Source organism: Ostrea edulis, chromosome 4 (genome assembly GCF_947568905.1).
Source record: "Ostrea edulis chromosome 4, xbOstEdul1.1, whole genome shotgun sequence".
NCBI lineage: Eukaryota > Metazoa > Mollusca > Bivalvia > Ostreida > Ostreidae > Ostrea > Ostrea edulis.
In genome coordinates, this window is record NC_079167.1 from 18,210,989 (window position 1) to 18,234,948 (window position 23,960).

Genomic DNA, 23,960 nt, shown 5'->3' on the forward strand with positions numbered 1-23,960 from the left:
GGTCATTAGACGATATAGTCGTCATTACCTAATGAACACGTTTTTGTTGTGTATTTTGTGTTCAATTTTAAATGGATATACAAGGATAATATTTTGCACAAAGATAATGGTTCTAAAGATTCAATATCAAAGGTCACTGGAAATCCCATGTTTTCCATCATAGCATTTGGGAAGAGATTTCTGCGATTCACAACTTGCAATCAGCCCCGCTCTGCAGAGTTTTTGTTTCCATCTAAGTTTAGGACAATCCTCAAAATTCAATAAAACTTAACACAGGATAGAAATATTGATTTCTTTTATTTCATTTTTTCATTCATTAAGGTATATACATTTAACAGTTTTTCTTAAAATAAAGATTTACCTTGAATATCATTATTTATATCTATTAAGTTGAAGAGTTGGTCCAATATTATGATTATCATGCCTTTTGTGTCAATGTACATGAATTGTCAGAATCCAAATCACATATAGAAGTAGATATTTATATTGCTGTCTGCCAGCAGTAGATTGAAAACACTAATTATTATTCAACTTCCAGTTATTTCATTAACCCAATGAATGGTACATTTAAAATAAAATAAATTTCACTGCATCTACAAAAATACTTGTCATTTTCAGTCATTATCACCGTCCACATGCATCCTCTATCATACATAAAAATTAAAATTCTTCCCTGCTAGTCTATTTAACATTGATAAAGGAACCAAATGATGAACTTTTTAAAGCCTTGTACACAGGAAAATATTCCTTGTGAATTTCATGCAAAATTTACAAAAATTCATGGGAAATGTTCACATGAATTTCACCTGAAATTTACATAAAATTTATGTGAAATGTTCAAATGAATTTCACTTGAGACACATATGCCTGTGTACACATCTGTATACTATAGAGTGTGCTCCAGAATCTGTATATTGCCCATCTGTGTTTTGCAAATGTTTACCACTAATTGACGATAATTAACACAAAATAAAAATGGTAAACTACAATATCAAAAAAATCCAAGATATGTCTCCAGTCATTGCATTTTGAAATAATATGATACACATGATCTACAGTAACTAATATCCTAAATAGCCTAATTTTCAATTGATTTAACATCCAATGTTTATTTCAATTCAATATTCAGAATCGTATAAGCAATATTATCCAATAAAATAACAATAGCTAGCTTTGTCTGAAAACAGACAGTCAATACTTTTTTAAAAAATAACAACAGAGTACATAAACTGTAACAAGTTTTCCCCCCAAAATTGTCCCCTCCTCTACATAAATACTAAAAGTCATTAAACATAAAAGACAACAAAAAGCATCTGAGATGGCACCATCTGCTGTCAATCATATCTCCATGGTGATGTGTTGGTCATGTGATTTCTTTCTGAACTGGAGGTCGTATTACACTATTGTTCTTTACACTTTCTACCATCCACAATATTCCTTCCTTAACCCCCTCTCTGTTGCAGAAAAAATAAAACAAAAACATTAACAATATGCAAATGTTAATAATCATTTTCATTTAAGTAATGTAAAATCCAAGAATGAAAATCTCACATGTTCAGAATGTGCACCACCAATAAAGAACCATACACGTAACTCTTTAATCAAAGACCATGCTATCTCAAACTACGAAAAAACAAGATGGAGTGTTTTAACTCCAAAATTTCAAAACTTGTATTTTTTTTTGGTAGATGCATGTAGAAATGATACATTAATTTTATGAGTTTTCAGAAAATTTAACAATTCCATGAAGAAGTATATTCCCAATATGAAAACCATACTTCCCTAGTCTAAACATTTACATGTACTTATATTAAATTTTGAGAAACTCTCAATGAAATATTCAAACTTCCTTTACATAACCTTAACCTTGTCTGTTGCTTTGACCTTGACGTTGGAATGATGGACATGAGGGCTGGATCTCAAATGCTTCCAATAAAAAGCTATCTTCATTATATAATGAAATAAAGCAGAGGTGAGCAAGCTCACATACCCCACACTCCAACATTGCTTGACAATGCCTCACACAATGAATGGTAATGCTATGCATTACTGCAAGAATAGGACAGACGGCTCGAAATTCTAAGTTCAAAAGGGGCATAACTCCCACAAAAATTATTGAATCAGAATGTTCTGGGAATATGCACATCTACACAGTGTGTCCTTATAACTACAAAGTTTCATGAAGTTCTGTTGAGTGGTCTCAGATGAGTTGCGCTGACAAGAACAGGACAGACGGGCTCGAAATCTAAGATCAAAAGGGGCATAACTCCCAGAAAAATTATTGAATCAGAATTTCCTTGGAATATGCACATCTACAGTGTGTTCTTATTAACTACAAAGTTTCACGAAATTCTGTTGAGTGGTTTCAAAGGAGTTGCGCTGACAAAAAAGGGACTGACGGACGGGTCAAAAACATTATATCCTTTGCAACTTTGTTGCATGGGGTATAAAAAGATGTCCTTAAAGCCACAGTACTGACTAGAACTGCCTTGATCTTACAAAGAAAGGAGTTTTATATTCCTTCGCATAACTTATTTAAAATGTGGCATATTTAACCCATTTTCCCAGTCACCTTGACCACAGACCTTGCTTCAGGGTTCCGACACACCATCTGACCTCTAGCAACTTTTGTGTTATGCATTTAATTAAGCTTCTAATGTCACTCCATTGCAATGTTTATTTCTCGATTACCAAGTTAAGGCCTAGAAACAAATTTAAAATATTACTTTTACTAGTGACCTTCACCTACTTCAAATGACCTTGGTTCAGGGTCATGAAACAGCTTTATGTCAGAAGCACCATCTGTGCTAACAAATTTTATTCTTAATTTACTACTGACCTTCACATTGCGTAAATAACCTTGGTTCAAAATATTACCCTATCCTCAGTGATTGATACCCACCAGCATTCAGATCATGTGAAGTTTTGGGCATAAAAGACTTCACAGATCATTGATCAACCTCTTTAAGTTCACTCAATAAATCGAAAAATGCCACTCAGTGACTCTCAGACTGCAAGACAAAAGAAATCTCCAACGTATTAAAATTAGAAATTTGCACACAAACAAGTGACGTCACACAGAGAAAGCGGAAAAATCCATGAAGTCTCTGGTGTACGTAATACAACTTCGAAACCCACACAATAAGCTAAAACATTAATGTTCCAGTCACTATAGATAAACCCTAATATTACTAGTATAACAACTACCGGTAAGGCCCGTCAGTAAATGAAAAATCAACACGTCTCTTTTCAAGATAAGCTAGGCCCAATCGGGAAATGCACATGCAGCTTGCCACCTTGAACACTTCCAAATACTGAAGACAATCGATTCCATTTTCCGCCACAAAGGCAAACTGAGTACTACTCAGTGCCTCACCTAGAAGTCGTAAATATAATACCAACAAGGTATTAAAAAAGATATCAGCCATTTAGGCATTAAAGGAACCATCAAGGTTCAGCCACCTCAGTTAAATGGAGTAATAAATAAATTACCTTTCCTAAATACGAAGAACAACTGAAAGAATGTACAAAAGACCTGCGGGAGAAAACATGTCCTTTTAAAGAATAACTAATATGTCACACATACTTCCACTCAGATATTATCCAATGAGCACATCATCTGGCCATAAGGAATAAGATATTAACCAATGAGCACATCATCTGGTCATAAGCAATCAGATATTAACCAATGAGCACATCATCTAGCCATAAGCAATCAGATATTAACCAATGAGCACATCATCTGGCCATAAGGAATCAGATATTAACCAATGAGCACATCATCTGGCCATAAGGAATCAGATATTAACCAATGAGCACATCATCTGGTCATAAGGAATCAGATATTAACCAATGAGCACATTATCTAGACATAAGCAATCAGATATTAACCAATGAGCACATTATCGGGCCATAAGCAATCTGTTGTCTCAATTACAGAGTTATTGCCTGGATACATAATGGTATTCAAGTAAAGAGGCTGCCCTTCAAACAATCTTTATACCTCATCAACTACAGAAGCTGCCTTTCAAACAGACTCTTTCTACCTCATTTAGTTACTGATAGTAATAGAAGGGATATTACGCACTCAGCCTGACAATATGTCACTCACACACATTATGACCACTTACCCTTTTAATGCTGAGATGCCCATTATATTGGAGTCCCTGCCTCCAAACTTTTCACTGGTCTCGAAGAAAATCTGCTTCACACTCGGCACAGTCATACAATCCTAAAACAAGACATTATATAGTCCTATCACAAGACACCATACAGTCCTACAACAAGACATCATACAGTCCTACAACAAGACATCATACAGTCCTATAACAAGACATCATACAGTCCTATAACAAGACATCAAACAGTTCTACAACAAGACATCACACAGTCCTACAACAAGACATCACACAGTCCTACAACAAGACATCATACAGTCCTACAAGACATACAGTCCTACAACAAGACATCATACAGTCCTACAAGACATCATACAGTCCTACAACAAGACATCATACAGTCCTACAAGACATCACACAGTCCTACAACAAGACATCACACAGTCCTACAACAAGACATCACACAGTCCTACAACAAGACATTACACAGTCCTACAACAAGACATCATACAGTCCTACAACAAGACATCACACAGTCCTACAACAAGACATCACACAGTCCTACAACAAGACATCATACAGTCCTACAACAAGACATCACACAGTCCTACAACAAGACATCATAGTCCTACAACAAGACATCACACAGTCCTACAACAAGACATCACACAGTCCTACAACAAGACATCATAGTCCTACAACAAGACATCACACAGTCCTACAACAAGACATCACACAGTCCTACAACAAGACATCATAGTCCTACAACAAGACATCACACAGTCCTACAACAAAACATCACACAGTCCTACAACAAGACATCATACAGTCCTACAAGACATCATAGTCCTACAACAAGACATCACACAGTCCTACAACAAGACATCACACAGTCCTACAACAAGACATCATACAGTTCTACAAGACATCATACAGTCCTACAACAAGACATCATACAGTCCTACAACAAGACATCATACAGTCCTACAAGACATACAGCCCTACAACAAGACATCATACAGTCCTACAACAAGACATCACACAGTCCTATAACAAGACATCATACAGTCCTATAACAAGACATCATACAGTCCTATAACAAGACATCATACAGTTCTACAACAAGACATCACACAGTCCTACAACAAGACATCACACAGTCCTACAACAAGACACCATACAGTCCTACAAGACATACAGTCCTACAACAAGACATCATACAGTCCTACAACAAGACATCATACAGTCCTACAAGACATCATACAGTCCTACAACAAGACATCATACAGTCCTACAACAAGACATCATACAGTCCTACAAGACATACAGCCCTACAACAAGACATCATACAGTCCTACAACAAGACATCACATAGTCCTACAACAAGACATCACACAGTCCTACAACAAGACATCATACAGTCCTACAACAAGACATCATACAGTCCTACAAGACATACAGCCCTACAACAAGACATCATACAGTCCTACAACAAGACATCATACAGTCCTACAACAAGACATCACACAGTCCTATAACAAGACATCATACAGTCCTACAACAAGACATCACACAGTCCTACAAGACATCACACAGTCCTACAACAAGACATCACACAGTCCTATAACAAGACATCATACAGTCCTACAAGACAGCATACAGTCCTACAACAAGACATCATACAGTCCTACAAGACAGCATACAGTCCTACAACAAGACAGCATACAGTCCTACAACAAGACATCATACAGTCCTACAACAAAACATCATATAATCCTACAACAAGACATCATACAGTCCTACAATAAGACATACAGTCCTACAACAAGACATCATACAGTCCTACAATAAGACATACAGTCCTACAAGACATCATACAGTCCTACAAGACATCATACAGTCCTACAAGACATCATACAGTCCTACAACAAGACATCACACAGTCCTACAAGACATCATACAGTCCTACAACAAGACATCATACAGTCCTACAACAAGACATCATACAGTCCTACAAGACATCATACAGTCCTACAACAAGACATCATACAGTCCTACAACAAGACATCATACAGTCCTACAAGACATACAGCCCTACAACAAGACATCATACAGTCCTACAACAAGACATCACACAGTCCTACAACAAGACATCACACAGTCCTACAACAAGACATCATACAGTCCTACAACAAGACATCATACAGTCCTACAAGACATACAGCCCTACAACAAGACATCATACAGTCCTACAACAAGACATCATACAGTCCTACAACAAGACATCACACAGTCCTATAACAAGACATCATACAGTCCTACAACAAGACATCACACAGTCCTACAAGACATCACACAGTCCTACAACAAGACATCACACAGTCCTATAACAAGACATCATACAGTCCTACAAGACAGCATACAGTCCTACAACAAGACATCATACAGTCCTACAAGACAGCATACAGTCCTACAACAAGACAGCATACAGTCCTACAACAAGACATCATACAGTCCTACAACAAAACATCATATAATCCTACAACAAGACATCATACAGTCCTACAATAAGACATACAGTCCTACAACAAGACATCATACAGTCCTACAATAAGACATACAGTCCTACAAGACATCATACAGTCCTACAAGACATCATACAGTCCTACAAGAATCATACAGTCCTACAAGATATCATACAGTCCTACAATAAGACATACAGTCCTACAAGACATCACACAGTCCTACAACAAGACATCATACAGTCCTACAAGACATACAGCCCTACAACAAGACATCACACAGTCCTACAAGACATCATATAGTCCTACAAGACATCACACAGTCCTACAACAAGACATCACACAGTCCTACAACAAGACATCATACAGTCGTACAACAAGACATCATACAGTCCTACAAGACATCATACAGTCCTATAACAAGACATCACACAGTGATACAACAAGACATCATATAGTCCTACAACAAGACATCACTGTGTCTTCTCCGTAAATTTTTTTTTACAAGAAGCCAATGAATTACAGTTTAAAATCTTCACTTCCTTTAAGGATCAAAAATGGAAGCTATCTAAAATACATTATGGGCTTGGTACATAATAATGAAACATTGAATATTATGTGATATGAGTTAAGAAAAAAACAGAAATAATCAACATTTGTTTTTCGTTCTTTTATTCTGACTAGTTTCAATAAGTCTTGATAAATTGTATCTATGAGATGTCCATTCATTGACTTTTCTTGTCGTATCAATGTGTTGCTCTATCAATGAATTTTCTGTCATAGACCTGGTAAGGAAACCTTCACACAAGTTTTAATTTTTCTGGTTATATTCTTGAGAATTATTTACTTATTTAGACATCCTATTTCTTTAATCACCTGTTGTTGGATGAAAGCATGGCCTTTCTTATGCACAAATTTGAATTCTCTTTACCCAAGACACTTTGTGTCAAGATTAAGTGATGTCCAGTTTTTCTTAAGAATCATCATGTCTGATAACAGACATCAGATGAAAGACTAATGACAATTTTTTTTTATCAAATGTCTGAATCTACACATATCTACTGAAGGCCAAGCCAGTCAACTGAATATTGTCTACAGAATGTATGAAAAGGTATTGTACATGTAGAATGTGTACATTAAAAACTATCATTATAACTTCTGTGAGTAAAAAAGTGTAGATTTATGCATAAATCCAGTCTTAGGGTTAGTTGAAAATTAGTTGACCAGAACATAGTACTAGTACATATTTAGTTGAAAATCAGTTGAACAGAACATAGTAATAGTACATATTTTAGTTGAATATCAGTCGAACAGAACAGAGTACTAGAACACTTTTTATTACCTGAAGGTCTTGCTTGTTAGCCAGGACTAGGACAGGCACACCCTGTAACTGAGTATTGGCAATCATCTTCTCTGTAATGTTAAAAAAAACACTTTGAAAATTCTGGTCAATACATGTATATCAACAAGAAAAGTGAACTTATAAGTTCTAGAATTTTGACAATGATAACAAACCAAAGGCATCTTTAGACTCGTCTATTCTGTCAGTGTCCAAAGAGTCAACAATGTAGATCACAGCGTGGGACTCGGCAAAATACTGAAACGATCAACAAACAGTGCTACAGCACAAAATACTAAAATGATCAGGAAACAGTGCTACAGCACAAAATACTGCAACAATCAACAAACTGCTACAGCACAAAATATTAAAATGATCAACAAACAGTGCTACAGCACAAAATACTGAAACGGTCAGGAAACAGTGCTACAGCACAAAATACACAAACCATCAGGAAACAGTGCTTCAGCACAAAATACTGAAACAGTGCTACAGCACAAAATACTGAAACCATCAGGAAACAGTGCAACAGCACAAAATACTGAAAAAATCAGGAAAGAGTGCTTCAGCACAAAATACTGAAACAGTGCTACAGCACAAAATACTGAAACCATCAGGAAACAGTGCTGCAGCACAAAATACTGAAACCATCAGGAAACAGTGCTACACCACAAAATACTGAAACAGTGCTACAGCACAAAATACTGAAACCATCAGGAAACAGTGCTACAGCACAAAATACTGAAACCATCAGGAAACAGTGCTACACCACAAAATACTGAAACCATCAGGAAACAGTGCTACACCACAAAATACTGAAACAGTGCTACAGCACAAAATACTGAAACCATCAGGAAACAGTGCTACAGCACAAAATACTGAAACCATCAGGAAACAGTGCTACACCACAAAATACTGAAACCATCAGGAAACAGTGCTACAGCACAAAATATTGAAAAAATCAGGAAACAGTGCTACAGCACAAAATACTGAAACCATCAGGAAACAATGCTACAGCACAAAATATTAAAACGATCAACAAACAGTGCTACAGCACAAAATACTGAAACAATCAACAAACTGCTACAGCACAAAATACTAAAACGATCAACAAACAGTGCTACAGCACAAAATACTGAAACAATCAACAAACAGTGCTACAGCACAAAATACTGAAACAATCAGAAAACAGTGCAACAGCACAAAATACTGAAAAAATCAGGAAACAGTGCTACAGCACAAAATACTGAAACAGTGCTACAGCACAAAATACTGAAACCATCAGGAAACAGTGCTGCAGCACAAAATACTGAAATGATTTAGGAAACAGAGCTACAGCACAAAATACTGAAACAGTGCTACAGCACAAAATACTGAAACCATCAGGAAACAGTGCTGCAGCACAAAATACTGAAATGATTTAGGAAACAGAGCTACAGCACAAAATACTGAAACAATCAGAAAACAGTGCTACAGCACAAAAAAGTCATAGACATGCTGCCCAGACTCATGGATTTCATCGGAAAATTTACACTTTGGATTCCATACAGTTATTGATTTAGTATATCTATAGAGAATTTAACACTCGTTGGTAATACAATATTTGACATACAAAGGCTGTCAAAAAACTTTGTGGATAATGACGGTTTTGTAATTTTGAATGGTTAAGATCTACATCATACACACCAAAATATTTGTTATGAAATTCTATGTCAAATTAAGTTGGTTTTGAGTATTCTCACTTTAATTAAATGACTGCACTTTAAAAAGGTCTTGGAAGGCATGCACAGCCCCCGGTAAAACAGTTATAAACTGTTAAGTGTCTGCATTCAAATGATTATATATTTCATAAAATAGGTCAAACATAAATAGAATTTAAATGTGCTGTAACAAAAAACAACTGTCATTTTCTGATGTCATTAGTATCAGTTACTTGACAAGAAATATGTCTCTGAAAATCTGCAAAAAAGCAATGCCGGCCATCTGAACAGAGTAGCGTGTGATGATAAAATTCTGTGCTGACCAGAGGAAAACACCACTAAAGACAAAATAATAATTGAAGTAACAGGGAATAATCGGAATCATCCCACTCCTCCCCTCTCACTAACATCCCCATCCCCTAATGTCCCCATTACAATATCCCTAATCCCCTCTCCCTCTCACTAATGTCTCCAATACAACATCCCCAACCCCTCCCCCTAATGTCTCCACTAAATCATCACCATCCCCCTAATGTCTCCAATACAACATCCCCACCCCTCCCCCTAATGTCTCCACTAAAACATCACCATCCCCCTAATGTCTCCACTAAAACATCCCCACCCCCTCCCCCTAATGTCTCCACTAAAACATCACCATCCCCCTAATGTCTCCACTAAAACATCACCATCCCCCTAATGTCTCCAATACAACATCCCCACCCCCTAATGTCTCCAATACAACATCCCCACCCCCTCCCCCTAAAGTCTCCACTAAAACATCATCATTCCCCTAATGTCTCCACTAAAACATCACCATCCCCTCCCCCTAATGTCTCCACTAAAACATCCCTACCCCTCCCCCTAATGTCTCCACTAAAACATCACCATCCTCCTAATGTCTCCACTAAAACATCACCATCCTCCTAATGTCTCCACTAAAACATCACCATCCCCCTAATGTTTCCACTAAAACATCACCATCCCCCTAATGTCTCCAATACAACATCCCCACCCCCTCCCCCTAATGTGTCCACTAAAACATCACCATCCCCCTAATGTCTCCACTAAAACATCACCATCCCCCTAATGTCTCCAATACAACATCCCCACCCCCTAATGTCTCCAATACAACATCCCCACCCCCTCCCCCTAATGTCTCCACTAAAACATCCCTACCCCCTCTCCCTAATGTCTCCACTAAAACATCACCATCCCCCTAATGTCTCCACTAAAACATCCCCACCCCCTCCCCCTAATGTCTCCACTAAAACATCACCATCCCCCTAATGTCTCCACTAAAACATCACCATCCTCCTAATGTCTCCAATACAACATCCCCATCCCCTCCCCCTAATGTCCCCACTACAACATGTACTTACTTTGTCCCACAGTGACTGAAGCTCCTCCTGACCCCCGAGATCCCAGAAGTTTAGTCGCACATGCCCAATATCGATCTTACCAACTGACAAAAGAAAACATTATAATATAAGATTATAACTCTTGGCAAAATGGAAATGGACTATCTTCTTTCTTCAATTACATACAAACAATATGTAAATAAACTAAACATACTGTTTAACACAAATGGTATTAGCATTTACTATTTTCACATTCATAATTCAGGACTAAAACTCTAAAAGACTATGTACTGGAATAATCAATTATCAGTGAACCAAAAATACTCAATGCAATCGCTCTCTATTCAGTGACATGTTGTCATGGGTACACTGTGGATGCACCAAGTACCAAGACGATTAAAATCTTTTAATACAAAAGTATCATTGTAAAGGAAGGTGGTCTATAATATGCTTGTAAAATGTAGAGAATATATTTTGATGAACAGGATTGAACAGCAGGTGCAATGCCTATTTTTGTTCTCTCCTTAACTATCAGCAATGTCTTATTCACACCAAATATTCCAAACCCAGTATCGTACAATAGTTCTATAATACAACAGACCCAGTTTTTACTACACTTCCTTATGCCATCACAGCTGTGATATAATTTCTTCATAATTATTTCTAATCATACAATTTTCACTACATAACACTTCAAAACTAAAACTTTAACATTCTAAAAAAAATCAAATGACCTTTAAAGGTATCCTCTGAGTTTCAAAATACATCAAAGCATTTGATGTTTTGTACACCTAAAACAGACTTCATAAACTCTGAATATACTCTTTCTACATTGCTGGCTTTATGACTCCCTCAAACTTCACAACCATAATTCAGAATACTTGCTATATATACATATGAAGAGGAGAAATTTAATATATTATTAGGAGTTTATCCTCATATCATTGTACATCATTTATCATACTAGAACTTATATAACATGTATTGTTGATGCTTTCATGTAATAGAAAATTGTAATAATGTCATGTTATTATTCCATATAGTCTTCTTTATTATGTTTTATATGTTAAGCATATTACTGTACAAATTATTATATGCATATAATATGTTAAACCCATGAACTGTGAGGTTCTTGGTAATAAACAATAAAATATATAGGTATCAAAAAGTTACGAAAGTGGTTCTGTATTTAAACACTTTTAACTTTACACTTTAATGACAGCATGGTTTTTCTTCCTTGGCATGCTAATTGTCTTTGTGTACAAATTGTAATTATCATTAAAATTTGTCCACAACTTCAATAGGATTACCATTCAGGTTCTATTTTCTGAAGGTTTAATTTTATCTCCATTTCTTAAAATAACAGTCTTTCTTTTATCTACATTAACAGTAAGAACCCAGCTTGTTGCATATTCATATGATGTCTCTTAACATTGGTTATAGATCAGGTATATTATCAGCAAATTGACTTTTATTATTATCTTCATACATGAAACATAAAAGGAATAAAAACAACAAGAATTTCTGAACAAGTTGACTCTGACTTAATTCTCTATCCTGATCTGTAAACAAATTAACCTCAAGTAAGACTCTTTTGTAAAAACTTTGTCCAAAAAGGAAAATTCCTTTCTTCTTCAATTATGTCAATTAAGCCTGTCATCTTCAAAGAGGAAAAGTATGGCCTATAAGTCTGGACTCAGGCTATTGAAACACCTGGGTTACATTAGTTATCAAAACAGAGCCATAATCTTCTTTTATCCTAATCCTTGAAAATACAACCAAAAAAAAAAAACTACTGTAGACAACTGAAAATAAGTATTAAATATATTTTAAAAGCATTTTTCTTCTTCCCATATTAAAATCTCCAACATTTTGAACAATAAATCTCATTTTAATTCTTCACTTACTGTTTAGACCTACGGTGGTGGTGATTTTGTTCAAGTTCATTCCTTGGTAATTTTTAGTGAATTTGATTTTTGTTTGTTCTAGGTAAGTCTGAAATAAAAAAAAAATCAAATACATGAATCTTACAGCAATGAAAATACACAGTTTTGTTTTGAACAAAATTTAATTCAAGATATTAGTTGTGAAACACCATAGTAACAATGACTTGCTGACATAATCATTGTGATCTTTATGCCAAGAAATGAAGCTTGAAATTGACTTTAAATTCACTCACTTAAATATGTCATGAAGTGTCAATTCTGTACAGTTCAAAAGTCAGAGGCTAAAATTGCATGCATGTACACACAACGTTTACTTACATAAGAGCTAAAAAAACAATAATATGCCCCTGATCTTTCATCTTCCGGAGAATTTAGAACTTATAAAAAAGATTGGGTGATTTGAAGCATTGACAGTGATTTACAAGTGTAAAACGACAGTTTTCTTTTTAACTGCAGTTCTGGCAGTATTAAATTGGGAATCCTTACAGTTTTGCCAGCATTGTCCAGCCCCAAAATAAGGACATTGTACTCCTCCTTCTGGAACATGTACTTCCACAGCCCCGACAGCAATGAATACATCTAAAACAACAAAACTATCAAATCAAGTGCCGATTTGGTCACCGATACTGATCACTAATCTTACAATAATACCAAAATCACAGCTTACTGAAAGTTACCAGCTGTGTATCTAAAATCTCAGCTTTCCTTAAAGGTGAAACAATCACATGATAAGTTAACCATCTCCTATAAACATTTAACTTAAATCTTAACTATTTGTGAAATACCATTTTACCAATACATGTCAAATGACCAGACCGTGAATACACAATGAGTAAATCTATAGAAGTTTTTCATCAAAAAAAAAATTATTGAAATTTTGTTAAAGGAAAACACTTTCCACCCAATTCATTTTGTTTATTCAAACAGTTAACTTATCAATCAGTTTCAGAGTTTATACAATGTAATTAATAAATCATGCAAGTATTATTTACCATCAAACAGTACCATTGAAACAAAGTAGTTATTGTACGACCACTGTTTACTAAGATAATTATTTTACAATGTCTAAACTTTATGTGATAGCATAACACAAAAAGAAGTTCTAAAATTCCACGTTTCATTTGTCTGTTTGTAAACAGCTGGTTGATACTAGGAGTATCCGGCCGTCCCGTTGAGATTATGTGCCCTTTTGTGACTTATAGCAATATAGTTTGTTTCAGACAAAATCTTACATACTTCCAGCTATATCTATGTATACCTTGTCTACTCAAGGTTGCTTGAAATGGACCAAAACGTATGTTATACTTTACATAGTCGAAACCCAAAGGGCGCTGACATATTGAAATCACCCGGATGAAGATTTATTGTAAAGGCAAGTAACTCATTCAGAAAGAAGAAAAAAGTTATCTTTTTGTTCACGCAGAGAGAGAGAGAGAGAGAGAGAGAGAGAGAGAGAGAAATTATGAAAAACTTCATTTGGACATGTTTCTATTTTGTTTCACTTCTCAATGTTTGTGAAAAATTCAGTAGATGTAAAAAAAAAAAAAAAAAAATAAAAAAATTTCAGAATCCTCGTGTGGTTTCAACTCTTTAAAAATAAAAACTCCAGAGAATGAAGATTCTAAGTATATCATGCGCTGTTTTCACAACGTAAATCATTCATGCATGATATAAATACACCAAATATATCATATCAATTTTATGAGATTCTTTAAATAGTTCAAACAATATTTAATTAGGCCATGTACACGTATCGAACATAAATGGATTGAACAGCAGGCATTGCCTAAGTAACTTTTAGTCTAAGTCGTCTCCATACAGAATTAATTCTAAGGATAATTAAGAGTAATGGTGATTGTGTAGTATTAAACCTTAATCAGATGTAGTCTTTGGTTTGGACATGTACGGTGTATTTTATTGCATGTAGACACCTATGGTATACAAAAGGTTTAAACAAAAAGTCCTTACAATTTACGAGGTTCTCACCTTAAGATATTACAATGAGAGAGAGAGAGAGAGAGAGAGAGAGAGAGAAGTATAGCAGATATTGCCTAAGTTTAAGTGTCAGAAAACAGCAGGTAGTATTTGTCCTTGTGAACAATATTTTGGATACTTTATGAAAAAGTGAACACCGTTTTGAACAGAAATACTTCGACACAGATTTTGCTTTATAGAAACTTATACAAATCTACATTTTAATTATAGCATTATTTCCTTTACGATTTCCAAAACTATTACTAGTGATTGAGACTTAGGATAGTAAATAGCGGAGTTAAAAAGAAACATGGGCGTAGAGAGACAATAGTTGTTGTGACAACGGTCGTCTTATCTCTTAATTGGTTGAAGTTTTTTGACAGTGGTCATTTTCACACCTTTTTTTTCAACATCAAAAGTTAATAGAGCGAGAAGTGCTTGTACATTGTCCGCCCTTTCGGAACCCCTCACTTACTGAGTCTTTAGACTTCGGAGCAGGTAGACAAAAGCCATTTTAGATCTGACGGTAGTTGAGTTACTCATGTCGGATTTACACTCAAAAAAGTGCTTCACCGAACCTAGTGCTATCTATACCATTTCTTTTTAACATATTGTGCCGTACGGACGCATTTGCTTACTTGTTTTTAACCATGGAAGGAATCTATTCTCGAGAACTTTATTCGAGCACGTTTCCCGAATACAGTGAGAACTATGCCAGTAATATACCAGATGGCGAGGCAGTAAATATTCATACGGAACTACAGGAAGGACAGATGTACCTTTTCCCTAAAGATATAAAGGAGGAGCTGCCCGTGACCATCAAGCAAAAAGTGTCCGCGGAAGATGACATGGAGTGCGCGATTCCGGAGGAAATGTCTGGCACCGTGTTACAGCAAGAAGATGACTCGAATAGTTTCAGTGATTCTGGTAAAAAGTCTAATTGTAGGCGAAGAAAACGTCCTATCCCCAAGGGAAAACCCCCATACAGTTATATTGCCCTGATTAGCATGGCAATATGTAATGCCGAGGATAGAAAAAATACCCTACATGACATTTACAAATTCATAATGGAGAAGTTTCCGTATTACAGAGATCACCCCAATCCCAAAGGATGGAAGGGATCTATTCGTCACAACTTGGCTCTCAACGAGTGTTTCATTAAGCTTCCGCGTCGTAGTGGAATGAAGGGTCACGACTGGGCTATAAATCCAGACTATGAGGACATGTTTGACCATGGAAGTTTTCTCCGGCGCCGCTACAGGTTCAAAGACGGAACACGAAAGAAATCCCGGCTCGGTTCAAACGCAGAGCCACTGAATGTAAATCTCCCCCACATAGATTACATGAACAATCACGAGAACTTTCCTAACAGGTCAGGATTTATCCGACAATTCCAACCGAAGCCGTACAGTCATCTGACAGAGGTCAAACAAAATTCCGCGGCAACTCCGCTCTGGAACCCATTTGTGGAGAGGTCACCACCCCCACCCTACCCCGACCTCAAAAGCCCACCTCCTTATGGAAACACAAGTACAGAGTCCACCTCTCCCGCATCGAATGCGGACGGACACCTTAACTCCTCTGGAAATAGCGCCTCGCCTGACACTCCTAGAGGGTCCCTTCCAACCTACAGTCACAACACTGGATTTCCTGGATTCTGGACCCATGGTCAAAATTTGGCTTCAACATCTTCGTTTCCTTCCTTCACATTCCCTACGACCGGAAACGAAAATGGAGTTTATCCAATGAATCTGAATCCGGTCTGCCCACCATCTGTGTATTCCAAGTTCTTTAACCCAAGTCAGAATGTACCCGACACTGCACCGTGGTCCTCCACATGAACTGCCGCTTAGTTTTCACAGAGAGAGGTGCTATTCATTTTAACCTAACAGTGACATTTTTTGCAGAGGATATATTCTTTTTAAAATTGTAAATATGTTTTTAATTGATGAAAATAAAAGTTTAGACTTTTATGAGGTATTTAGGTGTTTATCAGTCTCACAACAGGTGTGCAAATGTAAGGGGCGTCTAGACAGGCATTTTTATATATATATATATATATATATATGCTTCAGCTGTATAAAGTTAACGGGTTTCAATTCTGTATCTTTGATTTTATTCGATTTACCACAAAAACATCCACTTTGACGCTAAAATCATTAGTTCTGTAAATTTTCGGCGCGATTCATGAAATGATATTTACATTTCCCAATGTTTTTGCCTTCGATATCTTTACCAATTAAGGTAGCTCCATCCTCATGTGACTTATCAATATTAATAGTTAAAAGTGGAAAAACTTTCTCAATTTCCACTCAATGTAGTTTAATTTAATTAATAACCAAAGAAAATGTATATGTTGCCACCTTTTTAAAGATGTCAGACATACAGAAACCGAAGCATACATCAATATCAGAAAACCACTCATTTTCGTTAAACAGAATAATAAAAATAGATAAAAACTTGTTGAAATGACAAAATTTAAATATCAACAGTTTAAAAAAAAAACTGCTAATTCATAAATTTGTATAGATTAATTGTGGACATTAGGGAAACCAATGTATAATAGACATCCAGTAGAGGAAATTCCAGCATAGGAGTTATTGCCCTTCACAACATTTTTTAAACCATAAATAATTGATTATCTATGAAAAATATAAACTTTTTCAGTAATAATAGTTTACCAGATTTTTTATTATATCCAGTGAATAAAATTCCTCAGAAAGATATATTTCTATCAAGTACAAAGTTTAATTTATTAAGATTTTTGCAAAAACCTATGACATCACATGAGGATTGATCAACCTTAAAGGGAAAGGCAACCCAAAAGATTTTTACATGATAAATGATAGGATTAATCATATGATAAAGATTTGTCAAACAATTCTGTTGATATATGGCCTAGATATGCTTCAGTACAATGAAAACGTCAAAAATTGAAATTCCCGCGATCTATAGAGGCTGCCATGATGTGTAACTCTTTTGTATTCAAGACCACAAAATCAGTAATTTTGACGTCACACCGTCTGTTCCGGTTTTGATGAGATTCTAAGTTCATTCACAGGTGCTTGGGTTCAGCCCCCCCCCCCCCCCCCCCCCCACACACACACACACCCCCCCTTCCCTCCGAATAAGCTACATGAGTTGATTTAATTATTTTTTTCTTGAAAATATTTCTAATGCAATTGTCAACAACGTCTTGCATACCCATAAAGTCCAAAATAAGTCCTTAAGAAATACCATCACTGGTTATTATAACAGAACTTATGATAACCTGTGGCTTAGGGTTTGTTTTGGGAATGTGTGAAAAAAGGTTATTTTTCAAAATTCCCGATTCAACCAAGTCATTTGAAAAGAAAAGACTACGTAAACTGTGGATCCATAATTTGCGTAATGACAAGTTGAGTTTCGAGACATTTGTATGAAGAATGTGTACCGTCTGCCCGGTCTGCGAATCGACTGAACGTCTTCTTTTCTCAATTTCTTCTTGCGAAAGAACGGGCTCAAATCTATACGGCTCCAAACTTAACTGTTCGTGACTTGTCCTGTTTACAGTGCTGCTGATGAAATAAACCGGAACAGACGGTGTGACGTCATAAATTAAACTCCAATGGTCACTCTTATCGGCGGGTAATTTAAAATACATGATAGATTAATATTGATTTAATTGTTAAGCAAGGATTTTTGTAGTTAAAGACTGTCAATTACGATATCAGTAAGTGATACTTTATTCATAAAAGGAACTATGTGGTTAGGGTTGCCTCTCCCTTTAAAATGATACATGTAGCTATTTATGGTATCACAGAGTTCGGGCCCAAAACGGGCTTAGCCCCTGTGCTCGTGAATGAGAAAGGAGTGTCTATGAATCTTGATAGATATAGCAATATTTTAACGCTTGGGAATTCCGACAGAAATGAAAGTAGAAGTAGATACAGAAAATACTTTTCATTTTTGAAAAATACATAAGGATATATTCACAGAATTTGTCTCAAATCCAAATCCGTTCATACTGACCATGAACAGCTTAAAAGTGATGTTTATTTCTTAAATGAACAGCAACGCTTCATCCCATTATGCTTTTCATGAAGCGTTAACTCGCTATAAATATGAAGTATGCTAGCGTAAAGCGTGCCTATTAAGTATTTTCAAACATGAAATTTATTTCTTGCATGTATGTGTCAAAGAAAACAGTGCATACTTTCTGGAATAGAAAGCTGTGATGGATAAACGATAACCGCCCCTTAGAGTATATGTTTATTTAAATACACTTTTTTTTTTAAATAAATGTTTTGTATAAAGATTCTTAAGGGTTTTTTTTTTGGTGTATGTAGTTTATGTGAAGATGTCATCGTGTTTTATTTTCTAATATTATAAAACTATGTGAATTAGTTTACTTTCATTGGTTTAAAAACATTTGATAAAAAATGTTATCGCCCCCTGAATGATAAAACGTAGCAACGGTCAATATTACTTGACAACAAGTGGTATTACAAGAAAATGTTGGTTGCGCGGAATACATGCGCATAGGGCCCATCATCAAAATCATACGACGATTCGTTTTAAGTTTGCCAACTGTAATACCATTCAGTATGATGAAATAAGTATTGCATGCAAGTGAGGGTAACATTGGAGATTACCCCCCCCCCCCCCCCCCCCCTCGATAAACCATTGTCAACCTCATTGCGGCATCGCCTTGGTCGACAATAGTTCTCTCAGGTTGATGATTTCCAATGTTACCTTCAATCTCACCAGAGCCAAGATACCCCTCCACTTTAGGAGTAGACAGAGACAAAGTTTTGAATTAGAAAATCAAACTGACAACTAGATTGGTTTTCTTTTTCAGATGTGGCTTCGCCCGACAACGTCACAGTTTTCAGTTTTATCATAGCACGACATCCCACTCCACGCTTTCAAAGGGTCTGATATAGGGGTTTATTATACAAAAGGTCTGATATGGGGGTTTATTATATAAAGGGTCTGATATAAGGGTTTATTATATAAAGGGTCTAATATAAGGGTTTATTATATAAAGGGTCTGATATAGGGGGTTATTATACAAAGGGTCTGATATAGGGGGTTATTATATAAAGGGTCTGATATAGGGGTTTATTATACAAAGGGTCTGATATAGGGGTTTATTATACAAAGGGTCTGATATAGGGGTTTATTATATAAAGGGTCTGATATAGGGGTTTATCATATAAAAGGTCTGATATAGGGGTTTATTATATAAATTAAGACAAAATAGTATCCAAGATATTCCCTTATCCATTGGAATGAGAACTATATACGTGACATAGCTCAGAAAGTAGTTATTCATATAAGGGTACAGAAGCAGGTGTGCCTCAAGGGTCTGTGCTAGGACCTTTCTTATTCTTATTATACATAAATGACATTAATTCTAACATAGTGAATCATGCAAGGCTTTTTGCAGATGACACATCTCTGTTTGTTTTAGTGGATGATGTGATTAGTTCAACACAGACATTACCATCTGAGTTAGAAAGTATTAGGCGCTGGTCTGTACAGTGGGCAGTTGGTTTTTAATCCAAATAAAACTGTAAATGTTGATTTTACTCGAAAATAAATGTCCTACTCTACATTCCATTTTGGCACTCAAGGTGAACCAATTATGCAATGTGACAAGCATATTCATCTAGGCCTTCAATTCCAGTCTAATGGAAGTTGGTCGTCATATATTCAAGGAGTTTACCAAAAAGCATGCAATTGTCTCAATATTCTTAGAATGCTCAAATATACACTTAGTAGATATTCCCTTATTAAATATATTTTTCTTTCATTGGACCAGTACTAAAATATGCTGATGTTGTATGGGGTGGATGTAGCGTACAAGATACAAAATTATTAGAAGATGTACAAATTGAAGAAGTGAGACGATCCGGAGAAAGATATTCCGATCGTGTAAGATTTAATTTTAGAGTATGACCGATAGGTGGCGTTAGTCTCGCTAAAGGGTATATAAAGAAGCGAGGCGGTGGATTCAACATCATTTTGGCACTTGACTCCAGAGTGAGAAGATCTGCAGTACCGTAGATAAAAGGTAATATTCATATTGTTTATTTCTTTTGATTAAAATCAGACGTGACTGAACAAGTCTTTCCTGTTTTAATTAATCGTAATAATCAAAACTCGAGCTGTAAGAGCTGGGACTCAAAAGAGCCGGGAGCCAAAGTGAGCCGAGCTACGAGAGCCGGGAGCCAAACAGAGCCACGACAGTAAAGTCAAGATTTGTACATAATTTGTACATAATTGATTAATAAAATTGTAAATACGTTACTTCAATCATTTATATGTATATATTGAACTGCTAGAATCATCAGCAAGTTATCTGAGGGATCTCAACCGCCGCATTTTGCGAATTAATAGGGATACACTCTACAGAAGCACGAACAATTACGGGAATGAGATATAATTCTTCAAGAAGGTATTGAATTGGGATGGGAACCTTTAGAAATCAGAAGAAGAAATCATAGGCTTAATTTCTTCTATAAAATCATGAATGGATGTACTTCAAACTACATGTATCTTGTAGAGATGTTAGAATTTTGTGAATCATCACATCATAATTGCAACCTTAGGGCCACTAGGACTTATTCTGTTCCCCCGGTTAGAATATCATCATATACGAATAGTTTTGTACATGCTACAATAAAACTCTGGATTAACCTTCCTGAAGACAAAACAAAATCACATTCCATTACATTTCAAAAACAAGCTTTAAAAACCTGCAAGAAATACACACACACATATATATATGATTATGGTAAACGTAGAATAAATATCATACATTGCCATCTTCGTAATAAGGCTAGCAATCTAAATGCACATCTCTTTAATCATTGTCTTATTAGTAATCCATTTTGTAATCTTGTGGTAATCCACGTGAAGATGGTTACCATTTCTTCATATAATATCCGTATTACAATGTACAAAGAGGAATACTCTTACATAACTTAAGTTCTCTTATCAATATCCCTGTTACAATAGAAATATTGCTAAATGGTGTCAGTGGTGAATCTCGCTGTATAGCTAAATATAATATTGTATATATTATATTCTTACCATATTTAAACCGGCGTGTAGTTGTACTCCCCTTTTATTCATAATACATATGTAGTTTCATTCTTCTCTCTTATCTGTAAACTATTTCTTGGTGTGTTTTTTTAATCGTTTATTTTTTTTATTTTCACGTACTATCGGTATATATTTATTATATTCTGTCATAACTTACCTTTGACCTATGAAGAGGGCTTAGACATATGGTAAGCCTTGTACTATTCATTCGTAAAATAAGATATCTCTTTAAATAGGAGAGATATCTCTATTGGTTAAAGAGATATCTCTGTAAGTTAGAGAGATCTCTTTTTACGCTAGGGAGATATCTCTGTTAACAAAAGAGATATCTCTTTACGCTTGGGAGAAATCTTTCTCTTTGAGAGATATCTCTTAAAGCTAGAGAGATATTTCTCAAAGAGAAAGAGATATCTCTCTAGCGTAAAGAGATATCTCTATCAATGTAAAAAGAGATATATCTTTAAGGTAGAAAGATATCAGTTTAAATTTTAAAAAAAGAGATATCTCTTTAACTTAAAGAGATATCTCTTTAGACCCCCCCCCCCCCCCCCAGGTGATCATAATGACTTCTCCCTGTTGTATTGTCATTGAAATGATGCAACCCTATTTTTTAACCAATCAAAATACTTCTAGTGTACAAATGGCGGAAAAGGTTGAAGAGGTGGTTGGGGTAACATTAAGAGCTTGTACTGCGTATAGTCAGTTTTTAAATCGAGGCAAGCTACTGACAAACAAATTGATGGTACAGGGGTTTCAACAGTCTCGATTGAAATCAGCATTTCGCAAAGTCTATGGTAGTTATAACAATCTAGTTCGTCAATACAAACTATCTTTGGGCCAAATGCTGTCTGACGTGTTTCATACCGATTGTTAGGCCGTTCTTTGCACACTGATTTTGACTACGAATAACTCCGTTTACCTGATCAGGATATAGGGCTCACGGCGGGTGTGACCGGTCGACAGAGGATGCTTATTCCTCCTAGGCACCTGATCCCACCTCTGGTGTGTCCAGGGGTCCATGTTTGCCCAACTATCTATTTTGTATTGCTTATTGGAGTTATGAGATTGATCACTGTACGTTATCTCCACCTTTCATTATCAAGTTGCCGAGAGGCTGAATCTAGTCTAGCTCGCAAATTTCATCAATTTATTGTCTTTGTTGTTTTTTTTACCTGTATACTCTTTACATGCGGTAAAAGCAAAATCTTCACCCGGGATTGCTGCAATCATGGTAAGATTTGCTTTGGCTAATAAAAATATTGGAAAGAGACATCTCTTTCTCTTTGAGAGATATCTCTTTTTCAACGATTAAAGAGATATCTCTAACACTTTGAGAGATATGTCTCTAGGAATTCTTAGAGAGATATCTCTTATGAAGGAGATATCTCTCAAAGTAAAAGTAATATCTCTCAGAGCAAAATAGATATCTCTTTAAGTGAAAGATATCTCGAATTGAAAGGGATATCTCTCTCAGTGAAAGAGATATATCTCTAAGTGAAAAAGATATCTCTCAAAGTGAAAGAGATATATCTTTAAGTGTAAGAGATATCTCTCTAAGTGAAAAGATATCTCTCTAAGCGAAAGAGATATCTCTTAAAATTAAGAGATATCTCTTTCAAATAAGAGATATCTCTTTAATTTAATGAGATATCTTATTTTTCGAATAAATAGTAAAAGGGCTTGCCATATAGATAGGCAATGTGCCTGCTGCCTTATCCTATTTATGTATGTATTTTCTATATATGTACATGAATAAAATACTGTTCAGATCTAAATCCCCACTCCACTCTCGCAAAATGCTAAAACTTGGTAGGCATTGCCATGAATAGGCTGGACCTCAAGGCGGGTCCCATTACTTTCTTGATCGAACTTCCATTTTCATCTTGCTCCTTTCGTCTTTCCCAAAACATT

The 23,960-nt window shown here is 35.8% G+C and overlaps 2 protein-coding genes across 4 annotated transcripts; one reads left to right on the forward strand and one right to left on the reverse strand.

Annotated features, from left to right (window-relative positions):
• Positions 1-278: 278 nt before the first annotated feature.
• On the reverse strand, positions 279-14,366 carry LOC125670943 (ADP-ribosylation factor-related protein 1-like). 3 transcript variants are annotated; one of them, XR_007368448.2, is made up of 9 exons: positions 14,242-14,366; positions 13,470-13,562; positions 12,945-13,032; positions 11,059-11,141; positions 8,156-8,237; positions 7,983-8,053; positions 4,131-4,231; positions 1,552-1,623; positions 1,320-1,454 (listed from the first exon to the last, which is right to left on the reverse strand). XR_007368448.2 is itself a non-coding variant. In XM_048906391.2 (8 exons), the coding sequence occupies exons 2-8, from the start codon at positions 13,560-13,562 to the stop codon at positions 1,364-1,366; spliced, it is 609 nt and encodes a 202-aa protein (XP_048762348.1). In that variant the 5' UTR covers positions 14,242-14,365; the 3' UTR covers positions 279-1,363. The 3 variants fall into 3 exon arrangements, 1 of the variants encoding a protein (XP_048762348.1); XR_007368446.2 differs by lacking the exon at positions 1,552-1,623 and adding an exon at positions 2,903-3,011 and having other exon boundaries at positions 1,321-1,454; XM_048906391.2 differs by lacking the exon at positions 1,552-1,623 and having other exon boundaries at positions 279-1,454; positions 14,242-14,365.
• Positions 14,367-15,436: 1,070 nt separating this feature from the next.
• Positions 15,437-16,930, forward strand: LOC125670895 (forkhead box protein E1-like). The gene has a single exon (XM_048906334.2). The coding sequence runs from the start codon at positions 15,608-15,610 to the stop codon at positions 16,796-16,798; it is 1,191 nt and encodes a 396-aa protein (XP_048762291.1). The 5' UTR covers positions 15,437-15,607; the 3' UTR covers positions 16,799-16,930.
• Positions 16,931-23,960: the final 7,030 nt, after the last annotated feature.

What these genes read in the sequence shown, in the direction of transcription:
- LOC125670943 (XM_048906391.2), bottom strand. Translation starts at nt 13,562, where the DNA reads ATGTATTCATTGCTGTCGGGGCTGTGGAAGTACATGTTCCAGAAGGAG. An exon ending in TGGACAATGCTGGCAAAACT is followed by an intron (nt 13,033 to 13,469) that starts GTAAGGATTCCC and finishes TTTTTATTTCAG; the next exon opens with ACTTACCTAGAACAAACAAA. An exon ending in CTAACAAGCAAGACCTTCAG is followed by an intron (nt 4,232 to 7,982) that starts GTAATAAAAAGT and finishes GTCTTGTTTTAG; the next exon opens with GATTGTATGACTGTGCCGAG.
- LOC125670895 (XM_048906334.2), top strand. Translation starts at nt 15,608, where the DNA reads ATGGAAGGAATCTATTCTCGAGAACTTTATTCGAGCACGTTTCCCGAA.